At 37.7% G+C, this 24,599-nt stretch overlaps 1 protein-coding gene across 1 annotated transcript; it reads left to right on the plus strand.

Moving 5' to 3' along the window:
• On the plus strand, positions 1-24,304 carry LOC104465921 (protein cornichon homolog 3; the record flags this gene model as incomplete). Its single annotated transcript, XM_010079162.1, has 5 exons — positions 1-69; positions 3,010-3,057; positions 19,499-19,611; positions 22,097-22,240; positions 24,277-24,304. Coding segments are annotated over 5 exons (402 nt in total), but the record flags the coding sequence as incomplete, so codon positions are not given.
• Between the last annotated feature and the right edge of the window lie 295 nt (positions 24,305-24,599).

Below are 24,599 nucleotides of genomic sequence, written 5' to 3' on the forward strand. Positions count from 1 at the left end.
ATAATTGCCTTTGATGAACTTCGGACAGACTTCAAAAGCCCAATAGATCAGTGCAACCCAGCCCACGCAGTAAGTACAACCAGTGGCTTGCTAAGCAACAGCTACTAAAGAAAGGGAGATACACTGAGCTGTCAGTCAAAGTATGAGTGTGGAAATGAATGTAGAGTCTGTTGTGAAGTAAACTGTAGTTCGGAAAATTGATTTATGGGGCCGGTCTTAGGAAGCCAGATGGTGACTCTTTATGCTAATAGCTTTCCTTTTTGCTGAAGAAGGCAGAAAAATAATTGGGTATTTCAAAACCTGAAGGTTGTGTGATGTGATGCTAATGCTTTCTTTTTATATCTTCATTCTGTGCACGTTTTCCTCTTTGAAATAGTTTGCTTTCTCTGTGTTCAAGCATGGGGTGACCACCTGCCCCCATACTATCTCTATCAATGTGTGAAAAACTTGAAGGGATTTGATAAGAGGTGCATTCGTAGACCTCTTTGTCCTATGGCAGGGCTTTAAATTCTCCTGTGCTTTAGGAGTAAATAACACATTTTGCTCCTGCATCTGCTGTGGAAAAGGTTAAATATCACCCTGGGACTGTAAACTCAGTTTTACCTAATGAACCCAAATGCAACCTATTTTTAAACACATGAAAATTCCTGTAATCTAGAGTGATTTAGCTGACTACAGTTAAAGATGCATCAGATTTGTACCACCAGAACTGAGAGAAGAACTTGGCTCCCTGTCATCTCAGTGGGAATTACAATGATTATGACAGCTGCTGAATTTGATCTCTACATAGTATCAAGTTGTTGAATTGCCTACAAATGATAATGAGATTCAGTAGCTAGTACTTTGCCATTTAACCTTGTTTCATAACTCAGAAGAGGATTTGTGGTACTCCTTAGACCACTGATGATTTTAAGCATAATCTTTAAATGAATCTTTGAATAAGAAGACTTATTTACTGTTCACTAACACATAAGCAAAGAATGAGAACAGAAGAAATAAATTATGTGAAGAAATCCTATAGAGGACTTCAGTGGAAGTAATCTGGTTTTGAATTTACTGGAAGTAATCGGATTTTGAATTCACTTTGTCTGTTTTTACTTCCCAGCTTGAGAACTCCACACAAGAAATGTATATTTATATGAAAGAAATTCCAGTAGTTACTTCTCTTCCTAGAACTTCTAAGATGCTCCATGGGGATAATTTCCTTTTATTTTAAAATGGTAACTTAATTGGTCTCCAGGATAAAAAAAAGTTAATAAGTACCTGTTTCAGTCATATTAGTAGTGTAATCAGAAAGGTAATTGTAGAGTTTCCAGTAAAACACAGCAAAGCACTCTGTGATCACTTGACATATTTGACTCTCTTTTATGAAACTTTCTGTAATAACTCAAGTAATAATCTCAAATTGCTTTCTTCTGCATGGTACACATGTTGATGCCTTTTATATTGATATAAAAGGAAGATTTTTAGCAGGTATTTCTTATTTCTTGTATCTTTGGTCAAGTGTATTTTCCTTTTTCCCTATGCATTATTGCTCATGCCCATATTGTACTTATTTGGTGGGGTAGTTTTCTTCATTGCACTATAAGAATGTCTGATGTTTACTCATGTATTTTTCACAATGTTTTCATGACAGAGGGTAGAGCCTTTTTGGCAAAAGAACACTGAATTAGGGAGAAATCAGGAGCAAAACCAATGCCAGTACTGAGAAATTAATTCAAGTTTCCTTGTTAACACTCTATTACTTACAGTTCAAAGATAGACTTCCTACTTCTCCAAGGCCAGCTGCAGTTAAGCATCTGTCTTCTAAAGGGAACTGAGAGGATTATCTTTCCCTCTCCACTTACCTCCTGCTAAAGGCAAGAAAGCTTTCTGCAGCTTCACAGGCACATCCACACACGTCCATTCTCATGTTTGCAACTGTGAGTCTGAAATCTCTGAATTTAGACACCAGAGAGAAGCACAGTATTTGTCTGGTGCTTATCAAGCTGCCAGTGTCTCCCTGTATTTCCGAAATGTTTTGGTTTTTTTTCAAATGGATTAAACTTGGGGACAGGAAAGGAAAAGAGACATTTATTTGGAGAATAGAAATAAAACTCGGAGCAAATTTAAAACATTTGAAAAGCAAAAAGCTAAGGGAGAGTTAGCTTCTCACAATGGTATATTACATTACCTGTTTAAAAAAGGTTATTGTTCAGAATATTTTTTCCCATGTGTAATTGAAAGTATTACCAGATAGTCTTCTGATGACAACAAAACCACTCTGCCTTCTGCAGTGTAACCAACAGTAGAATCTTTCACAGTAAGTCCAGTGATGGGTCTATGCAGAGTGAAGTCTGATTTTGCTAGTGAATTTCTCATTATAAGCCATTTAAAAGCAAACCTGTCTTTGACTTATCTTCTTGATGTGAATTGACCTTAAGAGCATCTTTTGAGTCATCATTGCTTGATTGCAGGGACTTTCAGTATTTATAAATGCATCTGTTGTTTAGAGTGGCATTTCTAGGATATTTCAGATATTCTTCACTAATGGGTTAAATTCAAATACCACATGTTGCTTAGGCACCATCTTAGTGGCAGAGGAAGTGCTGCCATACCAAGTTTGCAGTTGTTTTTCCCATTCAGAATTACCTTACAACCAGAGGTTGGGTACCTAAAAATGCAAAACCAAATCACTGTGGTATAAGTTGGCACAATTAGATAGAAACACAAATGCTGACTTAAAAAGATGTTGCAGCTTCTGGCTCAAGGCTAACACAGACTTGAATCCCATATTTATGTTGTTAAACCCAGTACAATGAAAAAATAACTTATTTGGACTTTGAAATGGGTAAATCATTTGGCTTGCAAGCAGTAAGAGAGAAGTGAATACTATAATTGCAGATTAGTAAAGTGTGTTGCTTTCCTGCATCCATTACTTATGATCTTGACCCATTGTAATTGTAACATATTGTGTTTCGTTTACAACACCAGCTAATCTCCTACCTTTTTCCAACTACTTCTTGACAGAGAGAACGACTGAGAAATATTGAGCGTATTTGCTTCCTCCTGAGAAAGGTGAGTATAGCCTAGGATTTGAAGTTTATGAGAATTAAAGCCATAAAGTGGTGATCTGCATTCATTTTCTCTTTGAATGATCCTCACGTTCCATTGATGAGAGGCTGAGTTCTGCTGCAGAAGTGGAAGTCATGATGGCCTTGTAAGGACAGAGAAAAACAAATTATAAAAGCTTAACATAATACAGGATTTCTGGATAAGAACTGAAACTTCAGAACATCTGCCCGTTCATTTTGGAACATGCTTTTTGAAGGCAGTGAATCATTTTGCAGTTGCAGCTTGAGGTGCTTACAGCTCTATCAACTGATGATATCGTAGTACAGCCTTCATAAATACTCTTTTTTTTGAACGGTGGCTTACTATTTGATAAACTAAACATTGTATTAGCTACATATTTAATGTTTAAGTTTTTTAATTGGCTGAATAGAGAAGTTGATATAGCATTTATTTTAACTTGACCCAAAAGAGATGCTGAGTGCCTCAGTTTCTGAGGGTTTTGAAGGAGCTGATAAAATGTAAGGTTGAGATTGAAAATCTGTAGATGGAAAGAGGGTTTTCATAAACACTCATTGTTCTCTAGATTCTGTCTCATTGAAGTAAAAATAATCATAGTTCCAAACTATTTTACTCTATGTAGTCAAGTTCCTATAAATTGCCTTCAGCAGAGTAGTAATGGACCTGCCTAAATTATGCTGCATTTTTGCTTAAAAAGGTTAAAACTGAAGTGTGGACTGCTGGCTGCATCCTAATCAAGCCAAGAACTAAATTCAGATCTGTTTTTAAGAAACTGATGACCTCATACTTAGAGGTTTTGGGAAAGCCAGTGCTAGGGATTAGCGGTTTGGGATTATCCAAATGCATAACTGTGACCACATGCAGAGTCTATGAAATGTCATTCTTGGACCAGTGAGAACCTGAGTCGTATCTGCTTGGCACCACTATGAACATGTGTGTGTTAGGAGCTGCATTTTGGTACTTACTTAGCCTGTTTCTGACACTAGAGATGTGAAACAAGAGAAAATAGCTATCACAAATGGCTGTCTGCCTATTTAATAAAATGGAAAGCTATTTTCAAGCTGTGTCCCAGTTTCTTTGACATAGAGCAACTAGTGAGTGGTAAAGTATTAATATATGTGAGCCCCATGGGAATGCCTTGCCTGCATCAGTGTTTAATTTTTATTGAGCCTCAGCCTCACTGTGAACAGCGAAATAGAGCATTTTGGCTAATTACAGACTGTATTCATATGGGATTGGCTTGCTTCTGGTTCACTTAAACAGTTTGTTAATTCAGCCTCTTCTTCAAAGTTCTTTAGGGAAACATTTGTTTTAATTAATTATGTGCAAGAAGGGGAAGGTGGAATAACTACAGAGATCTTTAGTCTTCAAATCTGACAATCACTAAAAATAGCTTCAGTTTATATAGTATAAATGGTTCGCTGTTGGCCAAAATTCTGGCAAAACAGTGAAGAGTTGAGTGCCAGCTATACAGATACTGGAAAATAGCAGTTAGGATGCATTCAGCAAGTGCTAAATATATCCCTCATTATACCATTGTGAGGCTTTAGGTCTGTTTCTCTTTCTACGAAACAGCAGCAATCCATTTTCACGTCTTGAAGTCAGATAATTCTTGTAAAGGGCTTTGAAAACAGTGATATTTATTATGCTATTTATGACATTAGAACTTAATGCTTAAGATCTGCTGTAAATCTGCTTTTTAAAGTCATTATAGGTGGGCTATAAAAATATATTTGGTTTCATTATAGACTGGTTTTAGAAAAGGTTCTTAAGAATTATTAAATGTGCGTGCAATATGCCATGTAAATCTGATGCCAGTGGGCAAAATGTTTCTTAAGGATGGATTTTCTGTTTTATCTCCAAAATACTTGGAGAAGATTATTAACAAACTGTGACCAGGTATGTGATATGTCACCAGGTATTACGTAACTTATTTACATTTTCAAAATAGCATGGAGGATGTAATCCTTCTGCATCCAGGCACTTCCTGATGTTTGGTTTGGGGATGATGTTTCTATATGATTAAAACAAGTAGGAATCTTATGAACCAGGTATATATGGTGATGGCGTGTGTACATGCCTGTACACATGGGTCCATGTTTCTATGTTGGTATAGAATTAGAATTAGGTTAGCCTAAGTTTTCTGGTTATTGGAGAATGATTATGTATAAAGAAGCTACAAACTTTGTGTAACTGTGATCAAATCTCTTGTATCCTGAAGTAAATTACAGGAAGGACATATTTTCTGAAGCCATCAGAAAGTCAGGTTCTCTCAGGATAGAGATATCTCATTTTGTTCGGTGGTGTGTTTTGAGGGCTTTATAGTGTATATATATATGTGTACATGTGCATGCTCTGAACTGGTGACTATTCCATTTTGTGGGCATTAGTGTGTCATACATGTGCTATGTGATTCACGCAGGACATACCCTGGTGTTGGCGAACGCTGTGGAGTCTGTATCTGTGCTCTCTTTTGCTAAATTCCCTTTGTTTCTCTTGAGGATATGATCATGTGACACCATACAGTGCTGCACAGAGAAACACAAACTAGTTGTCACTGAGCTGTCTGGAGCTGGTGGAAGGAGTACAGCATACAGCAGCGCAGGCTTCTTGGGCTCATTAGCCCTGCTGAGGAGTGGGATAGGTGAGGAGTGCCATATAGGTCTACCATGAGCTTTGCGATTAAATATTTTGGTGGGGCTATTAAAATATAATTGGTTAGTTATGACAGCAATATTATGTATTGCAGTTGTATTTCAAGAAATCTACCTACCTGATTGATTCCTGTTTGATATAGTTGTTTTAGCACTAAGGACAATTTGCAGTTTCCTGGATTAAAACATGGTCTATGTAATTAATCAACCACTGTAATACTATTACTTTACCTTTGAGGAAATTTGAGTTAAGTTGTGATGGGGTTATGCATCATAATTTTTGTATTAATCTGATAAATCTAAGGAGGAGAGCTGATCGAACTTCCTTCCTGCTCAGTGAATGTATTTCAGGCTTCAGTTTGCTCATGCCAAACACTGCTGAACAATGTAAGTGACCTTTCTCAAATTATCAGCAAATATTTGTTTTCAAACCTTATAAAGCTAAAGTAAGAGTGATTTATGAACAGCAAAACTGGAACTGGAACTTACCTGGGAGAGAATTGAGGTGGATAAAAGACAGACCTTTACTCACTGTCCTACAGTGGTGGAGCATTTTAGTTAAGTTAGGCATAAAATTCAAAAAACTGCAAGTGTAAGAAAATACTGTGCCAGAGTTCAATTCTTTTTCTTGGTTTTATTTGGTTTTGTTTGGGTTTCTTTTTGTAAGTCCTGAAGGGATAATTGGAAGAGAGCAAATTCAGCAAGAAATCTAACCACCGGCAAGGTGACATTAATCTCAAAGATGTTCCAGATGAACTTGAACTGTCTTGAAAAATATGAACAAATATGCAGACAAAAAACCCTGCAGGGACAACTTCTGAATAACCAAACTTAGCCAGTTCAGCAGTCCAACTGTTGGTAGCAGTAGCAACAGTAAATGGTTAATCAGGAGCTGGGGAATTAAAAAAAAATCCCAAAAAATCCCTGAAACCTGTACACTTTAATTTTTTTTTTTAAGCCAGTTTTAATGTTCTAGTTAGGAGATTGGGGATTGCCAATGCTTGGTCTGTTCTAGTACTTCTATCACTGTGGTTTCCAGTGGAGCTGGATCTGCAGTAGTAGTGGTGGAAATGTATTCTGTACCCAAGAGTTCTGGTGTTTACCAAATTTAATTATAGTTTTTACTGATCTTCAAAAATAAAATAAATCTGTCTTTTATATTCCGTAGTATATACCCTAATACACATTACAGTTATGTTGTACTGTATTTTCAGGTTTTGGTAAATAACCAAAACCAAAGTTACTTTAAAGAGCGATTGTAGAAGACATTCCATTCAGACTGAGATACTGTAAATAAAAAGTAAAACGTAGTGACCATAATATGTAATTCCAGACACCTGAGGGTTTGTGTACAATTTTGGTTTGGTATGTTTCCATATTTACATATTCTGTAAAAAAAATCAAGTCAAAATTACTTACATGTATGAAAGCAACAGTAGTTCAGAGGCACGAGTAATCAGAAGCTTGGAGGGCTGTGGGTTAACATCCCAGGTTCAACTGTGGACGGAGCATTCCAAGGAAGAAGATAAGGCTTGATCCTGTGCCATGCCTGTTTGTCAGTGTTGAATGCACATACTCAAAGCTTGAAAAAGAACCCCATGATGTGTTCAGTGAAACATTACTGAGCTCGCTGGATCAACTAACAGGGAAAAAGTTAGCTTTTTATCATTTCCTTAATAACAAATTAAAACAGTATTTTCTGAATAGGGAGGTTCTTATACTTTACATGTAGATAAACATTACAGGAAATCAGCATTTTTAAAAAGTAGCTCCATCTTTCATTGTTTATCATTATTCAACTGACATTTTATTTCCTGCATAATTTGTATGAAGGAGACTGACCAGTGTGCTCTAGAGTATTTGCCATATGAAGTAATTTTTGTACTTGGTCCTTGTCGTGTTCCAGACCTTCACCTACCAGTAGCTCCTACTGTTCTCTGCATGCAGCAGCTATGGTGGACACTCTTTAGAGAGTGCCAGGTGTCACAGCAGCTGATTTCAATTGACTGATCATATTCTTTTCTTCTTGATAAAATTGCTGGTTATTACGATGGTCACTCCTTCCTTCTTTCTGTCTCATAGTCACTGGGAAGTCTGAGATAATATGATGGATTTTAAGTGTGTGTGTCTGAATGTCAGTTGATGGCTTCATTGTGGATTTAGGGATTTATATATGTGTGACATTCTTTTAGCCAGTCTGCAGGCTGACAGTCATTAACAGAGTACTTCCGTAAGCCTGTAGCATGGTTCATTAAAGTGCTTAATATAAGGTTATATAAGTAAATTTAGCAAATGTGATGTATAATCACAAGGAATTTTTAAAGTGGTGTGTATCCATCCATACATAAGAAAAAAATATTTTCTTCCTGCGGTTGAAAAATCTCACAGGCAGAAACTACAACAATAAGATAATTGGTTTGTTGTGCAACTGGGAATAGCAGCAATATTTTTACTTTTTGTAGTGCTATAAATTTTTTACAACCTCAGTAAAGATTTTTTAATTCCTCATTTAGTTATACTTGACAGAAAAAGAAAATGTTGCTGCATAGCTACCATAGAGGGGTAAGCCTGCAAGGGTAAATACATACCGGGTTTGTGGTATGCATTCTCTTCAGCACCTCCTAACTGGTAGTTAGCATTTCATCTTTGAAGTTTAGGTTCTCGTGTTACCTGAGGGGAAGCCAGAATTTTTAGTCTAGTCACAAGGTGGTTTTGGACTGTGGAAATAGCAGTGGCTTTCTGTCTTGCAGGATAAAGACTGATGTTTCCAGAGTTCTGATAAACTGCTACTATAACAAAGATCACAAAAGGAACAAAAAATGGCACCATGTGACATTTTTCCTGTTAACAGCGATTGTTACAATGATGGAGCACATGAACTTTGTCCGCTCTCATTAGAGACCAAAGAGTTCATAATTGTTACTGGTTTCTCAGTGCATGTGGTATTTCTTGATGTATCTAGTGTTCTCTTTTCATACCTCATCGATGTGATGAAACTGCTGAGTTTTGACTAATCATCTGGGCAGAAGGAAGACTGTCAGGAGACCCTTGCTACTGAGTGACTGGGAGCGTAAACCCTAATCAAGAGACAATATGGATAACTTCTGAAGAATGAATATAGAATTTTGTATATAGAAAACATGCTGCAGGTGTGTACACAGGTAGTTATTCAATACTTGTCTCCCTGTGACTCAGTGCAATACAGAAGCTTTTACCCCAGCAGGCATTGCTGTGTATAAAGTGATTTCAGTAAATACTGTATATTTTTAAAATTTTTTATCATCTCAAATGCCTTCCCCCCACCCCCCCAGTCTTTGCACTGCAATCAAGTGGTTCAAACAAGAGTTGGTTTATGTCAAAAAGCTAAAATTTTTATCATCTCAAATGCCTTCCCCCTCCCCTCCCCACCCCCCCAGTCTTTGCACTGCAATCAAGTGGTTCAAACAAGAGTTGGTTTATGTCAAAAAGCTTTCTGAACATCCCTGGATTTAGGGAGGGTTCACCTTCAAGTTTGACATTCAGGCTTATTGTTAATCTCTAAGATCAAACAACAAAAGCGGCTGTGATAGCCCTCTGTGAGCACTTGTGGTCCCTCCTTGACATTGGCAGCTCAGAGGAATCTCTGTTTATTACTCTGACATGAGAAACACATTGATATTCAAGCATAAACCCGTATGAAATAGGCCTGGACCAAGCTATGTATTTGAAGCTCTTATAATTTAGACACAGTTTAGATAAAAACTATGTAGTGTGTTGTTGATGGTTGTGACCAAATATGTCTGAATTTGTGTAGAAATTCCCAGTGAAACTCAGGAGAAACCACAGTGGTCAATCTCTGAGTAGAATGAGGGGAAGAAGTACAAGTTTTTGATTAGACAATTCAGAACATGCCTTCGTAGCACTTCACTTGAGCTGGTAATGCTTTAGTCCTTGGAAAATCATAATTTTCTTCCGTTTGGGTCTGGGCATTACTGGGAGAGGACTCTGTCATGAAGTAACGTGGCTGGTACGTATTTCCAAGAAGTTGTGGTGCCTTTTGATTGGATTGGAGTTTCATCTCTATTGTTGTGAAGGTCTGAACTTTCTATTAACTGTCTTGATAAACAATGTAAATATGAAACAGTTGTTCAGAAATCATTTTTTTAGAGGTTTAGATATATGATCTGGTATTGGTACTACAGTGATATTCTGAATTAACATTATTATATGAAAACTCTTGACATTTTAAGGATGTTTCAGTAAACTCAAAATGGTTGGTTTAGGATGTTCTATTTGTCTCCTTTCTGGAAGAAAATGTAATACAGAACCAAATCTGCTTTTGTGATTGCATGAATATTGTGCTGTTTTATGTTTTGCCACTGTTTGAATTTTGCATTCTTTTTTATTTCCTTTGTTGGATACTTTGATCTTTTAAAGGCCCTATTGTTCTTCAGCCAAAGATTCCTTTCAGCAAAACTTGGGTCTTTTCTATTATGTTTTCGTTAGTGTTTGTGTTACAGCAATGCTTCCAAACTCAGGTAAAGAAAAAAGCCTTTTTGTGCTAGGTGCTACAAAAACAACATGGTAGTAAATAGGAAGAGCATTTGTTTACATTCACAAAACATGTACACAACAAGAAAGCAAAGGCTGCTCAGCTGATCTGATGATAGAAATTTTGTTGTCAGAGAGCTACTTAGTTTTCTTGTTAGCAGGCGTAGTTTGAATCTTTTCTTTTTAATTGAAGCTAAAAATTTGTTTGCTATTTTGGAGGCGTCTGATGGTTCACTGAGTTAATAATTACACGTAGCCTTTAATCTCTACAGCAGCTGTTCAAATCCAGCCCAGACTGGAGCCAGACTCAAGCTTATGTAGTCCAATTGATGACCATTGAGAGTAAAACGATCTTGTGTTGTATGCATAGAAACTCGTGATGCTTGCTCTACAGAAACACTAATAAACGTAGACAGTATGATGAGATTGTCAATATGTCGGCGTCATGGTGAGTATGAGCAACACCTCCCTGCTGTACTTATGTACACATAGTTAGCTCCTAAGATACCTCAGAAGAAATTCTAGAGTTTGCATGCAGGCACTGGAATAAAGGATATTGCTGTTTCTAAAGCATTAATTAGATCTGCAGATTTTGTAGGATGTAAGCTTGCCACCCTGTATGGATTCTGTCAGTTAGGACTTGGACTGTCAATACGACATCTTTCATAAAACTAAATGAATTTAAGTTCTCTTTTGTTTGAAGTGAACTTGGACTTTTTAAAGTTCGTTAAACACTAAGCACATATGAGAGACATAAAACTGGTGTGTATTTCAGTATTCAGTACATATTTGAAATATACGGCTAAACTGCTGTTAGATGACAAAGCCAACTTTCTTCTGGCCTTCAGAGTGACTCTGACAAGGTATTTTTATATTAGGAATGAGTAACTTTTTACACTCGTAAGGATAAAATTTGAAGTTAGCTAAAAATGTATTAGTATACAACTTTTACTTTTATGGAAATCATGACTTATGGATGAGTTGTTTTTAGAAAATTTTGGTACAGCATCTCTTATTAGTCAAAAGAAGCCTGAGATAAATTTTGAATCTGCTGTTTGTGTAAACAGTGGGGCTGTCCTTAGGTTGTACAAGTGAAAGAAGAATGTAGTTTGACAGGGGAAGTGGGGATACAGGAAAAGCAAGTACAATATTTTTAACTGAAGTATACACTTTCACTAGACCTGTGTTGGTTTAGTTGTTTTCTGCAGCTTGCCTGAAAGGGGATGGAGTTAACATAGTGATTCACACCTGACAGAGATCGTATTTGCGTCCAGAAACATAAGGGATGTAATTATTTTCCCCAGATCCTGCAATAAATTTGCAGTATAGACAAAAGTTAGGCCTTCAGTACCTGTCTTGCTGAGCCGCCTTTTCCTCTTTTGCACTCTGATAGGAAGCTTGCTACAGTTGATCTAAAAGCTTCTTTCCTTCCCTCTCAAGTCTTTTCCACCATACTCTTTTGTTACATTTATTATCTATGAAATGTGGAATGGGATAAAATGGGAGTGTGCCGTATCCACTCAGTCTCTTGGGCACTCACGTAGTTTTAATTTCATTAGAAAGATTGGAAGACAAGGCAAGGTAACTATTTTGCAGAACTGAGGAAGGCAAGGCAAGGTAGCTGTTTTGCAGAACTGACAGTAGAGTTGGGTTCAAAGAGCTGGCAGTATTTATGCACAAATAATCCCGTAAATGTTGCTTGACAAGAGATAGTGCATCTCTTGTTCATGCTTTTTATTTTATTGTAAATGTATCAGGTTCATATTTACTAAAAAGGTATTACTATTGCAAAAAAACCACTGAACATGATCCCTTTTGTTCTTTCCTTGTATACAGTACCCTATCTGGAAAAAAGGTCCTTAAGATAGGACTTCAGAATTTATAGGAAGTATAGTATATCTGGCAGGCAATTCATTCACTACTGACGCTCATTTATTATGCGCATTGTGCCTGCGCTATTTTTAGTCAAAATTCCAAGTTCCTGAATTCAGCACTTTTTCAAAAGTTAGAAAATAACAACTGTTATTTTTAGCAATTGTTGCCTAAGGATATCTGTGTGCTTACCTAAGGATAATGAAAAGAGATATCCTGCTGTGCCTGCTCAGGTGTTCAAAGCAGAGGTAGATCGTAAGGGGAAAAGTTATAGAACTATTGTAAGCCTGAGAGTGAAGAGTTCACACTTGTGACTCAGTCCCTTTTACTCCAGGGAGGAAGTAGGATTTGCCAGCGTGATGCCTGATGGAAATGGAAATATCTTTTGAAGGGAGATACAAATGTTTATTCATAATATTATTACTCATTAAAATATTTATGTATAAAACTATTTCAGGTTAACCAACACTGTTTTGCTGTTAATTTAATCTTTTAAATGTTTATTCAATAGTCAAAGTGGCAAACAAAATATCACCCTGTAATAGACAACCTCTTGCCTTACAGTTCAGCTTCTTCCAGTACTGTTCTGGAGGATAGGTAAGCATATGTCCTTACAGTTATCAGAATAAGGCTGAAGATGCAGCAAAAATGTATATGAGTGTTGCCTGTAATGTACTCCTGAGAGCAGTGTACTTCCCAGCTGCTTGGGGTAATGTAGTTTATGCATGTTCCTGAGAGCTATGTTGAAGATATTGGCAAAATTTGACTTGCTAATAGACTATATTTGCTCAAATTTGATATGCAATAAGGTAAATATTTGCCTTTTAATAAAACTAAATAAATTTGTGTTAAATCAAATGTCACTGTTATGTTTAGGAGAATGTTCATTGTGTATTTAAGTCAGGATCAGACCCTGTAAAGCCTTTATGCAATTACAAAAAGCAATATAACACCTAAAAATAGAGTGCAATGATTTTACATCATTCCTGTTATATAGATGAAAATTGTTTCTGCTGGGAGTTAGATGTCCTACCTTGCATTTAGATGCTGATGTTTTCAGTAAAGCCAGTAGACTAGCAGGGCAGGGATTGTCTTTACCATGTCTGCACTGTACCAAATCTGCTTCCTCAGACTGACAGTCTTTACACGCCAGATACAGAAACAGCCCTTTAGTGAACACTTAGTTTTCAGCATTTATGAAGCTGTCAGTCTTAGGCAGACCCCCGGGAGAAGGCCTGAGGGCCCTTCCTGTGCTGTGCAGATGGCTGAATTTCATGTTAATGATCACTGAGGTTTTTTGCATTCGTAGACCTCCCTGCGAAATGAGGGGTTGGTTTTCTAGATCCTAACGAACAGCTGTGGTACTAATTGTCATTCTCATCAGCTTTGGCAGAGCAGACAAAGACAGCATGAGCTCTTGGAATAACCCAGCTGTGGGGTGTCCTGGCTGGTTGTGTCTGAAACACAATAGTGAGATAGGGCAAGAAAGCATTTGTTACCCTATTTCATGTCAAGTGTTGTGAAAATTAGAGAAGCTCACACTCCAGGATTGCTAACCCAGCTTCTATTCCTGGTTCTGAATTAACATTAAAAAAAGAAAGATTGTGAAGATGTTTCCTGATCCCTACTGAGTGGAAAAGAACAGTTAACAGAGAAGATAACACTTGTAAGATCGCAGCACATCTGCCTTAATGACGTACCTTCCAAGGATGAGGCATTTTTTGAATTGTGCTGGTGCCCTGCAGGCCTTATAGTGGAGAAGTCTTTTTAAAAATCCGTTTCATGACCTTTTTACCTGTTGGCTGTTATGAGCTCCCACAGGCTCTGCAATACAGAAATATTTGTACATATTCTTGATGAATGTCCCATAAAGATGTGATCTTCCTCTGTCACTCTTGTTAAAATTATTATTTGTATTATGACAAAGCTTAAGTATTCTGGTCATAAACTAGCTCCAGTGGAATCTATAGATTTGAAATATAATTATCCCCATGTTACAGAAGGCGAAAATGAGAAGTGAAGTGATAGGGCTAAATATAGATATGTTTAATAACTGTGATGGAAAGAGCATCCAGAAATCCTGTATTTTAATATTAGATCTGGTATTGTGTTACAGATGGATACGGAATGCTTTGTGCGAATGATAATTAGGTTCTTTGTGTTATTCATTTCATTGTCTGGTATTTGTGGTGTGGAGTGACTTATGTTCGCATCCACTTAATACTGTTTAAAGAAATTCCAGTAGTGTATTAGAATAATGAAATTTCCTTTACAAAGCATTGGCTTTGTGCTGATCCAGAAAGGTGGGAGGGGTGAAAACACAGATGTTATATCCTTTCTTTTATTTCTGCTCAGAATTTGGTCCATAACATTGAGTCTTGCGCCATTGCCCTTCCGCAGATAAAATGACAAGCTGTATGTGTGAACTTAGTATGTTCAGCTGCAGGTTGTTTTTTGATGATCTGGAATCCATTTTCTAGATATTTTCTTTTCAGCTAGTTGCATTTGTCTATATAGCAAACTGCTAAATGCTTAAAGAGGTTCACATGACATGGCTTTGAATGACTTGAAATGCTTTGTTTATAGGTTTGTGTTATACCAATTTTAACTATACAACGAAATTTCTAAGTGATTGCTATAATCAATTGGAGGACAGAGCTTGTAGAGACACAAGCCAAGTGTGGATTTTAAGAGAAGAAATGAAAGAAATTGAACCTGAAAAGTTGGACTGAAAACCATAATATATTTACTATGACAGCGTTGTGTTGGGCTCTAGGGCAGCCTTTCAGAGGAGGTTTTGGAAGTCAAGTAACTCGAATAATTTAAAGTAGATTAGAAAGATACACTAGAAAATGTAAGTGGGAAGCCTTTCTGTATTTTAACAGTAAAGTTAATGTGTTTCATGTGTTTGATCAATGCCAGCAGTATGTTTTAAACTGTTGCAAATACTGAGATGCATGGTCTGTGTATTTAAATTATACATGGTTGATCCTACTTCTTTGGTTTGTGCAACAGCAGGAGCAAACAGATATTTGTTTCCGTTTATGTGTGTTCCACATACGTGCACAGTGTGGGCTAATGCACATGCTACTGCTATTTTTCTGTATGTTTCTGCTTTCTTTTTTTCACTTGCCTGCACTACACTTCTGACTTTTGTGTTCTGTCGTGTTCAAATAAGAGAATTTCAGAGTCATTAAATTATGTCTCCCTTTGGTCTCACAATGGCTTTAATTCAGCAGCTGATACTCCCCAGTAACCCAGGTTAGCTCTGGCAGGCTCTCTTAGGGTGGGCTTTAAAGTGTAATTAAAATAACTCTTGTCTTCTCAAAACCTTGGGTACATCTCCATCCCCTCGTTCCCTGCTAGTGATGAGGACCAATTATCCATGTCAGCTCTAGCAAGGAATATTGCAGAAAAAAGCAGGGAAGTGAGCACCGTAGTGACATGCTGCAGCTGTCCTTTAGCTGGAAGTAGGTGCAGTAGCATTACCCACTGCCATAAAGCCCCATACGCTTGGCTCAGGCCTCATTTGGGGCCCTGGAGTGATTCCATGCATCCATGGTGTTCTCAGTTTCTTGTTGCTTTTAGGTGGATGGAAAAGGGCTTGTGTGTTTGTAAGGTGAATGACTTGTTTCCACTTGGGTAATCACCAGAGCTCTTATGTTATGTGAAGGAGATTCAACGTCCACTTCTCTTCAGTTTTTTTCCTGCCATCTGCAGGAGGAGAAAGCAGGTATTAAGAAGGCAAGTTGTCTCAGCCTCTGACAGCATAATGAAGACTCTCAGAAGCCCTGGGAAAGGTAGAATGTCTAATGCCTGGCAATTTCTGGGTACGGTGTAGAATCTGTGGTTACAGTATGGAGGCTGGTGTGCACAGTTGGAGACTAATATAGACTCCGAATTTTTTGAGGCAAGGAACAGCATTTCTGTGAGAATTACTATTATTGTGTAGCACTCAGGAGTACTGGTCCTAAGCATAATGCTGGAAAGAAACGTGAGGTCTTGACATTTCAGTGACTGGGAAAACAGCTTGATTCACTTATTGTAGTTGATTTTCTAAACATGAGAATGTAACTACACTAATAAAGGGAGATTACTATTCCTGCTATAGTTTCGTCCCAGTTTTGGCTTCTGTGAGGTATTTTATGTACCCTGTTCACTGCCGAGACAAGCTGTAAGAGTCATTCCATGTAAAAATGATACAATATTCTGTAGAAGCAAAATTACATTTGAGAAGGAGGTATCCATATGTAATAAAAAGAATAAGGAGAAAAAGTACTAATAGGAAAAGATGGGTTTATCTTTTGTATAAGAACAACAGAATATATTTAGAAAATTGGAAACTGGATAAAATTATTTGGGACTGAGCTTCCCAAGAGATGCCCTTCTGCAGTTGCAATGTGCAGAGGTCTTTTTATTGCTATAAACGCAAAGAAGCTGCTGACAGGTGCTTAGCTTCAGTGCTTGTTTTCCCGTGCTTGTTCGGCCAAACCTAGATGTCTGTACACAGCAAAGCCTGCCTTATTTTTTCTGGAATTAGAGGGGAAGAATCCATCTACATGTGCATGTATGGGTGCACTACTTTGTATGAGGATGTATTGAATATTTATGGTGTGATGGTAATACTATGAGTATGATATCTACCTAAGATTTTACATTTTAAATACAAATGATGGATTGTGAATAAGAATTTTGAATATTTACAGATATGTATATTTATTTAAATATACATATCAGAGCAAAACTTCGAAAGGTAAAGTAGTTTATTTCCCTTGCCTATGTTATAGCAAAAGGTGTTTCTGATTAGCAGCATTTTGGTCTAGAAGATGACTTCCTTCTCAGGCTTTCCTGTGGTTTCCCACAGGTAAACATCAGCCAGCAGAATTTCTGGTGATAAATTTGTAATGCCATTCATTAGCTTGGGACTCAGTCACCAAGTTGCAGTCCTCAAGAATTGTGATGCTTTGCCAGTTTCTTCTTCAACTCCCTTTTCCGTAACCATCTCAAGGCTTCATCTTGAGCTGTGTCAGAAAGCGGAGGTCATTATCTGAATCAGGGTGTTCCTGGTTCAAAATAGAAGTATACTGTTTATATCCTAACATGTTTATAATCTGACAGTTTCATATGCTCTCCCAGGAATGAATTAAAGAGGTTAGTTTAATTGCTATTGCACAGCTATCTGCACCATAGAAGTTACAATTGCAGTTGACTACCTCATCAGGAACAACAAGGACTGACTGTTGCTTATTTCTCAGCCAGCTTTCTTCTCTCCAGGAGCTGAATCCTGTGTTTGCTAAAGTTGATTGAAAGTTTCCATTGGTTTCAGAGGACATTGTGTCAAACTGCAGGATGATTTTTACAGCCAAGAACTGAGGCAGTGTTATTTTTTTAGTTATTTATTTGTTGGGTACTTTTCCTTGCTATCCTTGCTGTTAGTGCCTTTCTACACTTTTGTTTTCAATTCTCTCACCTCCTTTTAGATTTGGTCTCTTAGGTAAATCACCTGAATATAAACTGTAATTGGCTTTGCAGACTGGGCTTTGCTTCTTTGCCTGAATTCTCTTCAGAGACTGTGATCAGCACTGGTCCTTGATTTATGTCCACAGGAAATAGCACTCCATGAAAAGGGTGAAGAGATGTAAATGACCCATTGATTGTTCTATCAAAAGTATAGGTAGATTTAATTTACACCAGAAACTGTGACTGGAAAGTGAGCCTGCTTCTGAGAGTCCACTGCTTCCTTTCTTTTCTTTCTAGCTTCACAGCAGATTTTTTTTTTTTTGGTCTTGTTTTGTTTTTTAAGCTCTGTATAAATTTTCACCATGGGTTTCCTTCCCTGTTATTACTAGTCAGCCCACTGATCAGGCACCAGGGCTGTGTTCTTGCTAAGTTTGTGGATTGTGTTGGAATCAGAAATCAAATATGTGATAATGAATGTAATATGCTTTTAAGTGTTGTGATGTTTAGTGGGTAGACGTACAGCACGAAGACCTTTCTTGTCTGCAATTTGTGATGAAGATGAATCATTCTTTGGGGAAAGGTTATAGTCACGTTGTAAATCGAATTCTAAAAATGAAAAAAAAAATCCAGCAGTGATAAATAACTGCCATCTGGAATCTGAACTATGTAATTGTATTATGATTCATCATCCACATAAGATAAGATTTTGAGAATGTTTAAGTTGAAGGCATAGATGCAGAGATATCCAAATGAGTGAACTATTTCAAGTAGCAAAGTTAAGTAAAAGTTATAAACTTATTCAATGTGAGGTGGAAGGACTCCTAGAACCAAGAAGATGAAATTAATTGCAGCACAGCTGTATGGGAGTAGGTGGGCATTGGGAGTAGCTATATAGTAGGTTTTACATTGTTTGTTTGAAAAAATAGGGCTTCCTTTAATTATTTGACAGTTGAAAATGAATTTACATCAAAAGAAACCTCTCAAATGCTTTTTTGTGATTTAACTTTGGTTGATGTAGCTCCAAGATGCAGCAAGGGATGCAGATGAACTGTGCATGGGATTGTCTAGCTTTGAAAAATATGTACTTCTGGAAATTAATCTCTTCTATGACTTGATGAAAAGAAATAGAGATTTCTGAGAAAGGACGTTGAAAAAAAACAAGAGAAGAAAGCCAGCTAAGAAATGAGAAAGCAGTGAAAAAAGCAAAGTGCCTTTAGAAATAACTGCTCTGAATCAACATCACATAAAGTTCTGCTTCTGCCAGCTGCCCACTCACTTTCTCTTTTAATAGAAAGAATCATCTTGGGTCTGAAACAAGTAGTGTGGGGGGCCATGGATTTACTAAGGAAGAGAGTTTCCTGTCTCAGTGGATTTTAGCTTGCAACACTGACTTAGTCATGGATTTGATCTCTTTAGAATGTATATAACAAATCAAAATGGTAGAAGCAGCATTTTCTTTTTGCCAAGGATGCTCCTCCAATATAGAAGTGATCCTTCAGTAATAGCTTTATTATTTCCTTTCTGAATGTATCAGTAATGAAACGTAGTGCTTTAAGAACTCTTTCACAGACGTTCATTTACTCTTGCAATGCGTCTGTGAGGGAAGCAATAATATAATCTACATTTGGTAGACAGAAATCTGGAGCACCAACTAAGGCAGTAAGTGGTTTGTCCCATGCTTCTCAACAAGCCCCTGGAGCACAGCCATGGTTAGAACCCGAACAAACCTGGCACTTCGTCTTGTGCTCACTGCTCATAGCTAAATGTCTGTCAACTGAGGGGTGCCTAGGGACAGACACAGAAACACAGGGGACTTGCAGAATTGGTTTGTTTTCTGAAAAACTGCTTGGGTGTTGAAAATCAAAGAGGTGTTTTACTGACATCTGTTATTTCTGTTCCTTTCTTTTTAGCTGGTGTTGCCGGAGTACTGTATCCATAGTCTTTTCTGCATAATGTTTTTGTGTGCACAGGAGTGGCTCACACTGGGGTTAAATGTTCCTCTGCTTTTTTATCATTTCTGGAGGTAAGCCTATCTTTTATATGCTGACTGCTTCTTAGCCTTATTTGCCAACTCAGCACACATGCAGATTGTATGAGCCATAAAGTGCAGTGATAGGAATATGGCTGAATATCTTTTGCATAGAAACTTTTGCCTAGAAGCAGTTGAAACTTATGTTTCCAAAGAAAAAGTGTGTATTTTTCGTGAACACTTAGGATGGGTAAAGAAAACACATAATAATAGAAATGTGGCTTTCAGTTACTAACTTAGATAAATATTCTGAAGGGTGCCAAGATGCACTCACCACAACTGAATGAAAACTTGGAAATTAAATAGGCTGGAATCTGAAAGTGGAAATTGGAGAGGTTCTAAATACTTCACAGATAGGGAGTTGTAAGGCAGTTCATATCTGAAAGATTTTGGACCTATTCATTCAGCCCTAGGAAGGACACCTTTCCATTGGAATTGTGGAATAGAGGTTGGACAGACAGAATTTTGCTTCTCATCTTATTTGTCAGCTTTATACTTTTTTTTTTTTTACAGTATTAAATAAGTTGTTTCTTGCTGTACAGTGGAGAATTTCTGTTCTGCAGGACAAGTCTCTCTTAGACTTCTGGAGTAGGAATTGCAATAAACGAAGAGCTATTGTCTTCACCTTGTCCACATAAAAAAGCAGGGAGTGTTTCCACTCTGGATCTCTACTTTGTGTTTATATTCACTGAGGGGCTTTCAGAGTTGATCATGTAAGGGCTGCTGTTGAGCTGCTCTGTTTTTTTCTGGACAGCTGGTGCAACTTCTACTGCTGCATCTTCCTCTGCATTCTAGTTGCCTTCTGTTGGCTCTGAAGATAATCAAGAGACTCCAGTTTTTGTGGTTGTCAGTCTGGAGTCTTAACTAGTTTTGCATTTCCACAATTTGTAAAAGCACACATGAATTTTGTCTGTCTGGGTCTCTTTGTGTACAAAGATACATATGGCAGCAGATAGCTCCTGCTGTGAAGTGGCTTGAAGAATAATTCTGTAAAGAAGGTAAAACCATTATCTCAAGCAGGAACTAAAAAGCAGTGGCTTTTTTTGCACTATTTTCTGCAAAAGTTTGGTAGTAATACAGTGTCGTATGATAAAGTGTATTATTCAGAAGTTAGAGTGCCAGTATAGTTCTCGGAAAGCTAAATGGAGTGAAACTCTCAGTGCTTTTCTCCCTGTTGGATGTAATAAAAATAATATTTTCTGATGCTGTTTTGCTAAGGATTAACAACCAAAGTGTGACAATAATACTGGTTTTAAAAGTTTTTTAAAATAATTTGAAAATTTTATTTTGTGTCCAAGACGAAAATGGTCAGTCTCTAAATAATGTTATCAACCTTTGGAGAGATCTTTTGACTGTCTGTTTCCATGGTTCTCCATATGTTTTGCTAAAATCGCTCCATAATTTCTGTTGGTTTAACTACAGACAAGTTTGGGTTCATTGTGTAATGTTCTGCATGAAACCATGGGAAGATGCTGTGTAATATCTTCATCCCAATGAAGATAATTAAGCAAGGTTTCACCTGTGGTCTCTGTAAAGAATTTGTAATGTTATTAGAGGTGGTAAGTGGATGTGACTAATATTGGAAGGGAGGAAGGCAAAGTTATTATGAGAACATTTACTTTCAAAGTTTGCTGCTGGTCACTTTTTGGGGGGTTTTATATCTATCTGTCTGTCTATCTATTTGTAAGCAATCCCAGCATCTTCAGTGGTTACATTTCAAAGCAACAGAAATAACTATTTCATCTGATTTGTGCTGATCTTGTTCATTAACTTTGAGGACTTCTCTTTTGGTTTGCTTTTGCTTTTTACTGCAAAGTAACTGAGACAAAAGCTCCTTTGCCAAAAAAAATTCATCAGGATTTTCTCAAACATCCAGTCATTGCTGAAAATAATTAGAAATTTCTCCTATGTAAGAAGAAAATAATTTGCTAATTAAAATTATTTGGATGGTAAATTTTTGAGGAGTACAACACATAGAAAACATTAGTCAGCCAGGTCTTATATTACTCCATATTGACTTTTTTCCTTTTCAGAGTTGGAGGAACGGATCTATCAGTTGTTTGAGACTGTCACCTTTCATCATGTCTGAAATCATTAGTGTAGGTGCAGTTAAAGCCCAGTAATCCTTCCTCCATGCTGTGATCACAAGCTGCCATGTATTGTCACTCACAATATGTAAGTTATTAGTGAGTAAGCCAGGAATAACTGTATAGGAAGTGAGAATGTTTCAATCTAAAGAATTAATAGAACACAGAAACTCCATCGTCATGAATTGCTTGGTTCTCTAAGAATGATCTGCTTAGACTAGCATCCTGATTTTAACAATGTCTGGAAAAAGAGGCTTAAAAAAGAGAGGAAAATTCCTCCTGTATAATGCAAGATGCTTTTTTCCTGAGCTGGTGATCAGGAGGGTGTATATCTGCACATATGTAATACAGAATGTTACATTCATTCCAGGTGTCTTCTCCTGCTCTTCCAGGTATTTTCGTTGCCCAGCAGATAGTTCAGAGCTAGCATATGATCCACCTGCAGTCATGAATGCAGATACCTTGAGTTACTGTCAAAAAGAGGCCTGGTGTAAGCTAGCTTTCTACCTCCTTTCCTTCTTCTACTATCTGTACTGGTAAGTCTGGTCATTTCACTAAGGAAATAGTAGCTGCTTTTCATTTGACATGTGAAGTTGTATTTAGGAATGACTGGAACCAGTTGGCCTGTTTCCTTAGTCTTACAAAACGTGCTTCTGATCGTGTTTCAGGGAAGCATACCCACTTAGAGCAGCATGTGCTTCTATCTGCTGACACCACAGTACAGAATATTAAGTGTTTATCTAAGGCCTGCGCCAGGCCCCAGGGCCAACCCAAGCACAAAATGTTTGCTCCTCTGCATAGTCTCTTAGGATGGGTGAAATAGCAAACGTTATGATAATGACATTAAATTAAAATTATAATGTACAGGTTTAGGATCAAATTGTATTAAATGTCATACCAAGAGAATGATAAGGAAAATACTACAGCTGCCAGTGTAGGGATGCTCAAGATGGTAAGTAAATGGTGAGATAGATGGTGGGTAGGAACATGGGGTGCACCATGCCTGTAGTCATTCCTACAACCTCCCTTTCGTGACAGGGTAAGCTTGCGTGTGGTCTAAACCCCTGCTTTAAGCACATACTTGAACATATGCACCCCAGTTGTGCGTTGTCCTCCCTGCCCCCTTCAGCTGTCGAATGTCCTTAGTGCACAGTTGCAAATGCCCACTGCAAGAATATGTGAGGATCATATTTAAGGTAAGGCCTTGGCAGAATCCCTGTGCTTGTAGTCACCCCTGTAGTCACACCATTGAACTAATTGACAACAAAGGTTAACACGCTTTAAAAGGAGATGTTATTTTATGATACCTTTCTTCTACTCCATCTTCCATAATGTGTTTGTATAGAGTGCCTCTTCAAGCCAGTCTTGTGTGCAGTAATCCCTCTGTAAGGCAGGTTTCTATGACGGTGGAAGAAGAGAAATGTTGTTTCTCCTTTGATTACTGATCTGTTATCTGTTCTGTTGTTCCCCGTATCTCGAGGAGTCATTGCTGCAGGTGGTTGTTTCTCAATATTACTTTTAAATACTATTGAGAAAAAAGTTTTCTGTGCACACGTGCCTGGGTCTGCATACGTGAGAGAGAGAAAGAACGTAGAAAGGCCCAGACTGACAGAAGCTGGTAGGTGCCTGACAGACTAAGATGGATGGGGCATGAGAGTCTGAGCAGGACTTTAGCATCCAGTATCTTGGTGGGTTTGGGCTGAGTGCCTTTGCCCGACAGTCCTCTTCACAGCGCTGAGAGTGGAAATCATGGCAGTTATGCTAGACAAGCTCTTTTGACAGTGCAAGGAGAGATGGCAAGGCATGGCTGGAGAAAGAAGCATTTTTAAGCCTACATTTCTGTGTTGGTTAAAAGACCCTGTCAAAGTCAGCTATGTAGTATGGTCTAGTATTTCTGCTGGGACTCTTACTGTTGTGCAGCTTCCTCTGAGCCCTACTTCCTTCATTCTAAAATGTGGTCATAATCCAAAATCCACTGCCTGGTGCTGAATAAAATAGTATTAATTACATTCAAATTTGCTGTGCTTTCCTGGGTATTGTCAGAATTAGAATTGCAGTAAAATGGAGCCATGGCAATATACTGCGATTTCTTTGCTTTTCAGAGTTGCATTTAATATGTATGGATTCATCACAGCTGGTGTCTGCATTTTATGTTTCCTCTACTGCATGGTGTTTTTTCCAAAGGAAACAAAATAATGCAGTTTCATGGGAAACCTTGCCTGCCCTGATGGGAGTTGCTGGTTGAAGTTTTAGAGATCAAACACGCTAAAGCAAAATGGTTTTGTTTCTTCACTGTTCAAATTCAGACATCAAGCTGCACTTTAATAAGCTCAAACACAGCTTGTGGTGCAGTAGGATGTCGATAATGAATTTGTTATTTCTTGAGTGCTTTTTGATACCCATCTTGAATACGCCGTAATTAAGATGCTTTAGAGAGATGGAAAGAATGCAGAGGAAAGGACAAGCCATTACAGTCAGAACTGAGGAACAGACAGTAAAGGGTTATAAAAATCAAAGTGCTCTGTATGCTTCAAAAGGATACTTTCATATTGTGTCTTTCTTTTACATTCAGCATGATCTACACTTTGGTGAGCTCTTAACTGAAAGATCATCTTTAAAGACTGAAAACAACAAAGGCTGGAGGTGCAAGGACCAGTGAGCCAAGTGATGCATGATTAAAAAAAAAGAGCAAAGAGAGGAAAACTTTGAACCCAAGAAGTAAATAGAGTACATGAAAGAGAGACACAGCAAGAGGAAGCAGAATACCATGCGAGAATGGCTGAGTTAACTGTGTTTATCTCCTGTTTCTCAATGTGTTGCAGTAAATGACTTTCACAACCCAAACAAAATGAACAAAAAATGCAACAAGGTGGGCCAAGTTACACAACTATTCAC

This window comes from Pterocles gutturalis, unplaced genomic scaffold, assembly GCF_000699245.1.
Source record: "Pterocles gutturalis isolate BGI_N339 unplaced genomic scaffold, ASM69924v1 scaffold35413, whole genome shotgun sequence".
Taxonomy (NCBI): Eukaryota; Metazoa; Chordata; class Aves; order Pterocliformes; family Pteroclidae; genus Pterocles; species Pterocles gutturalis.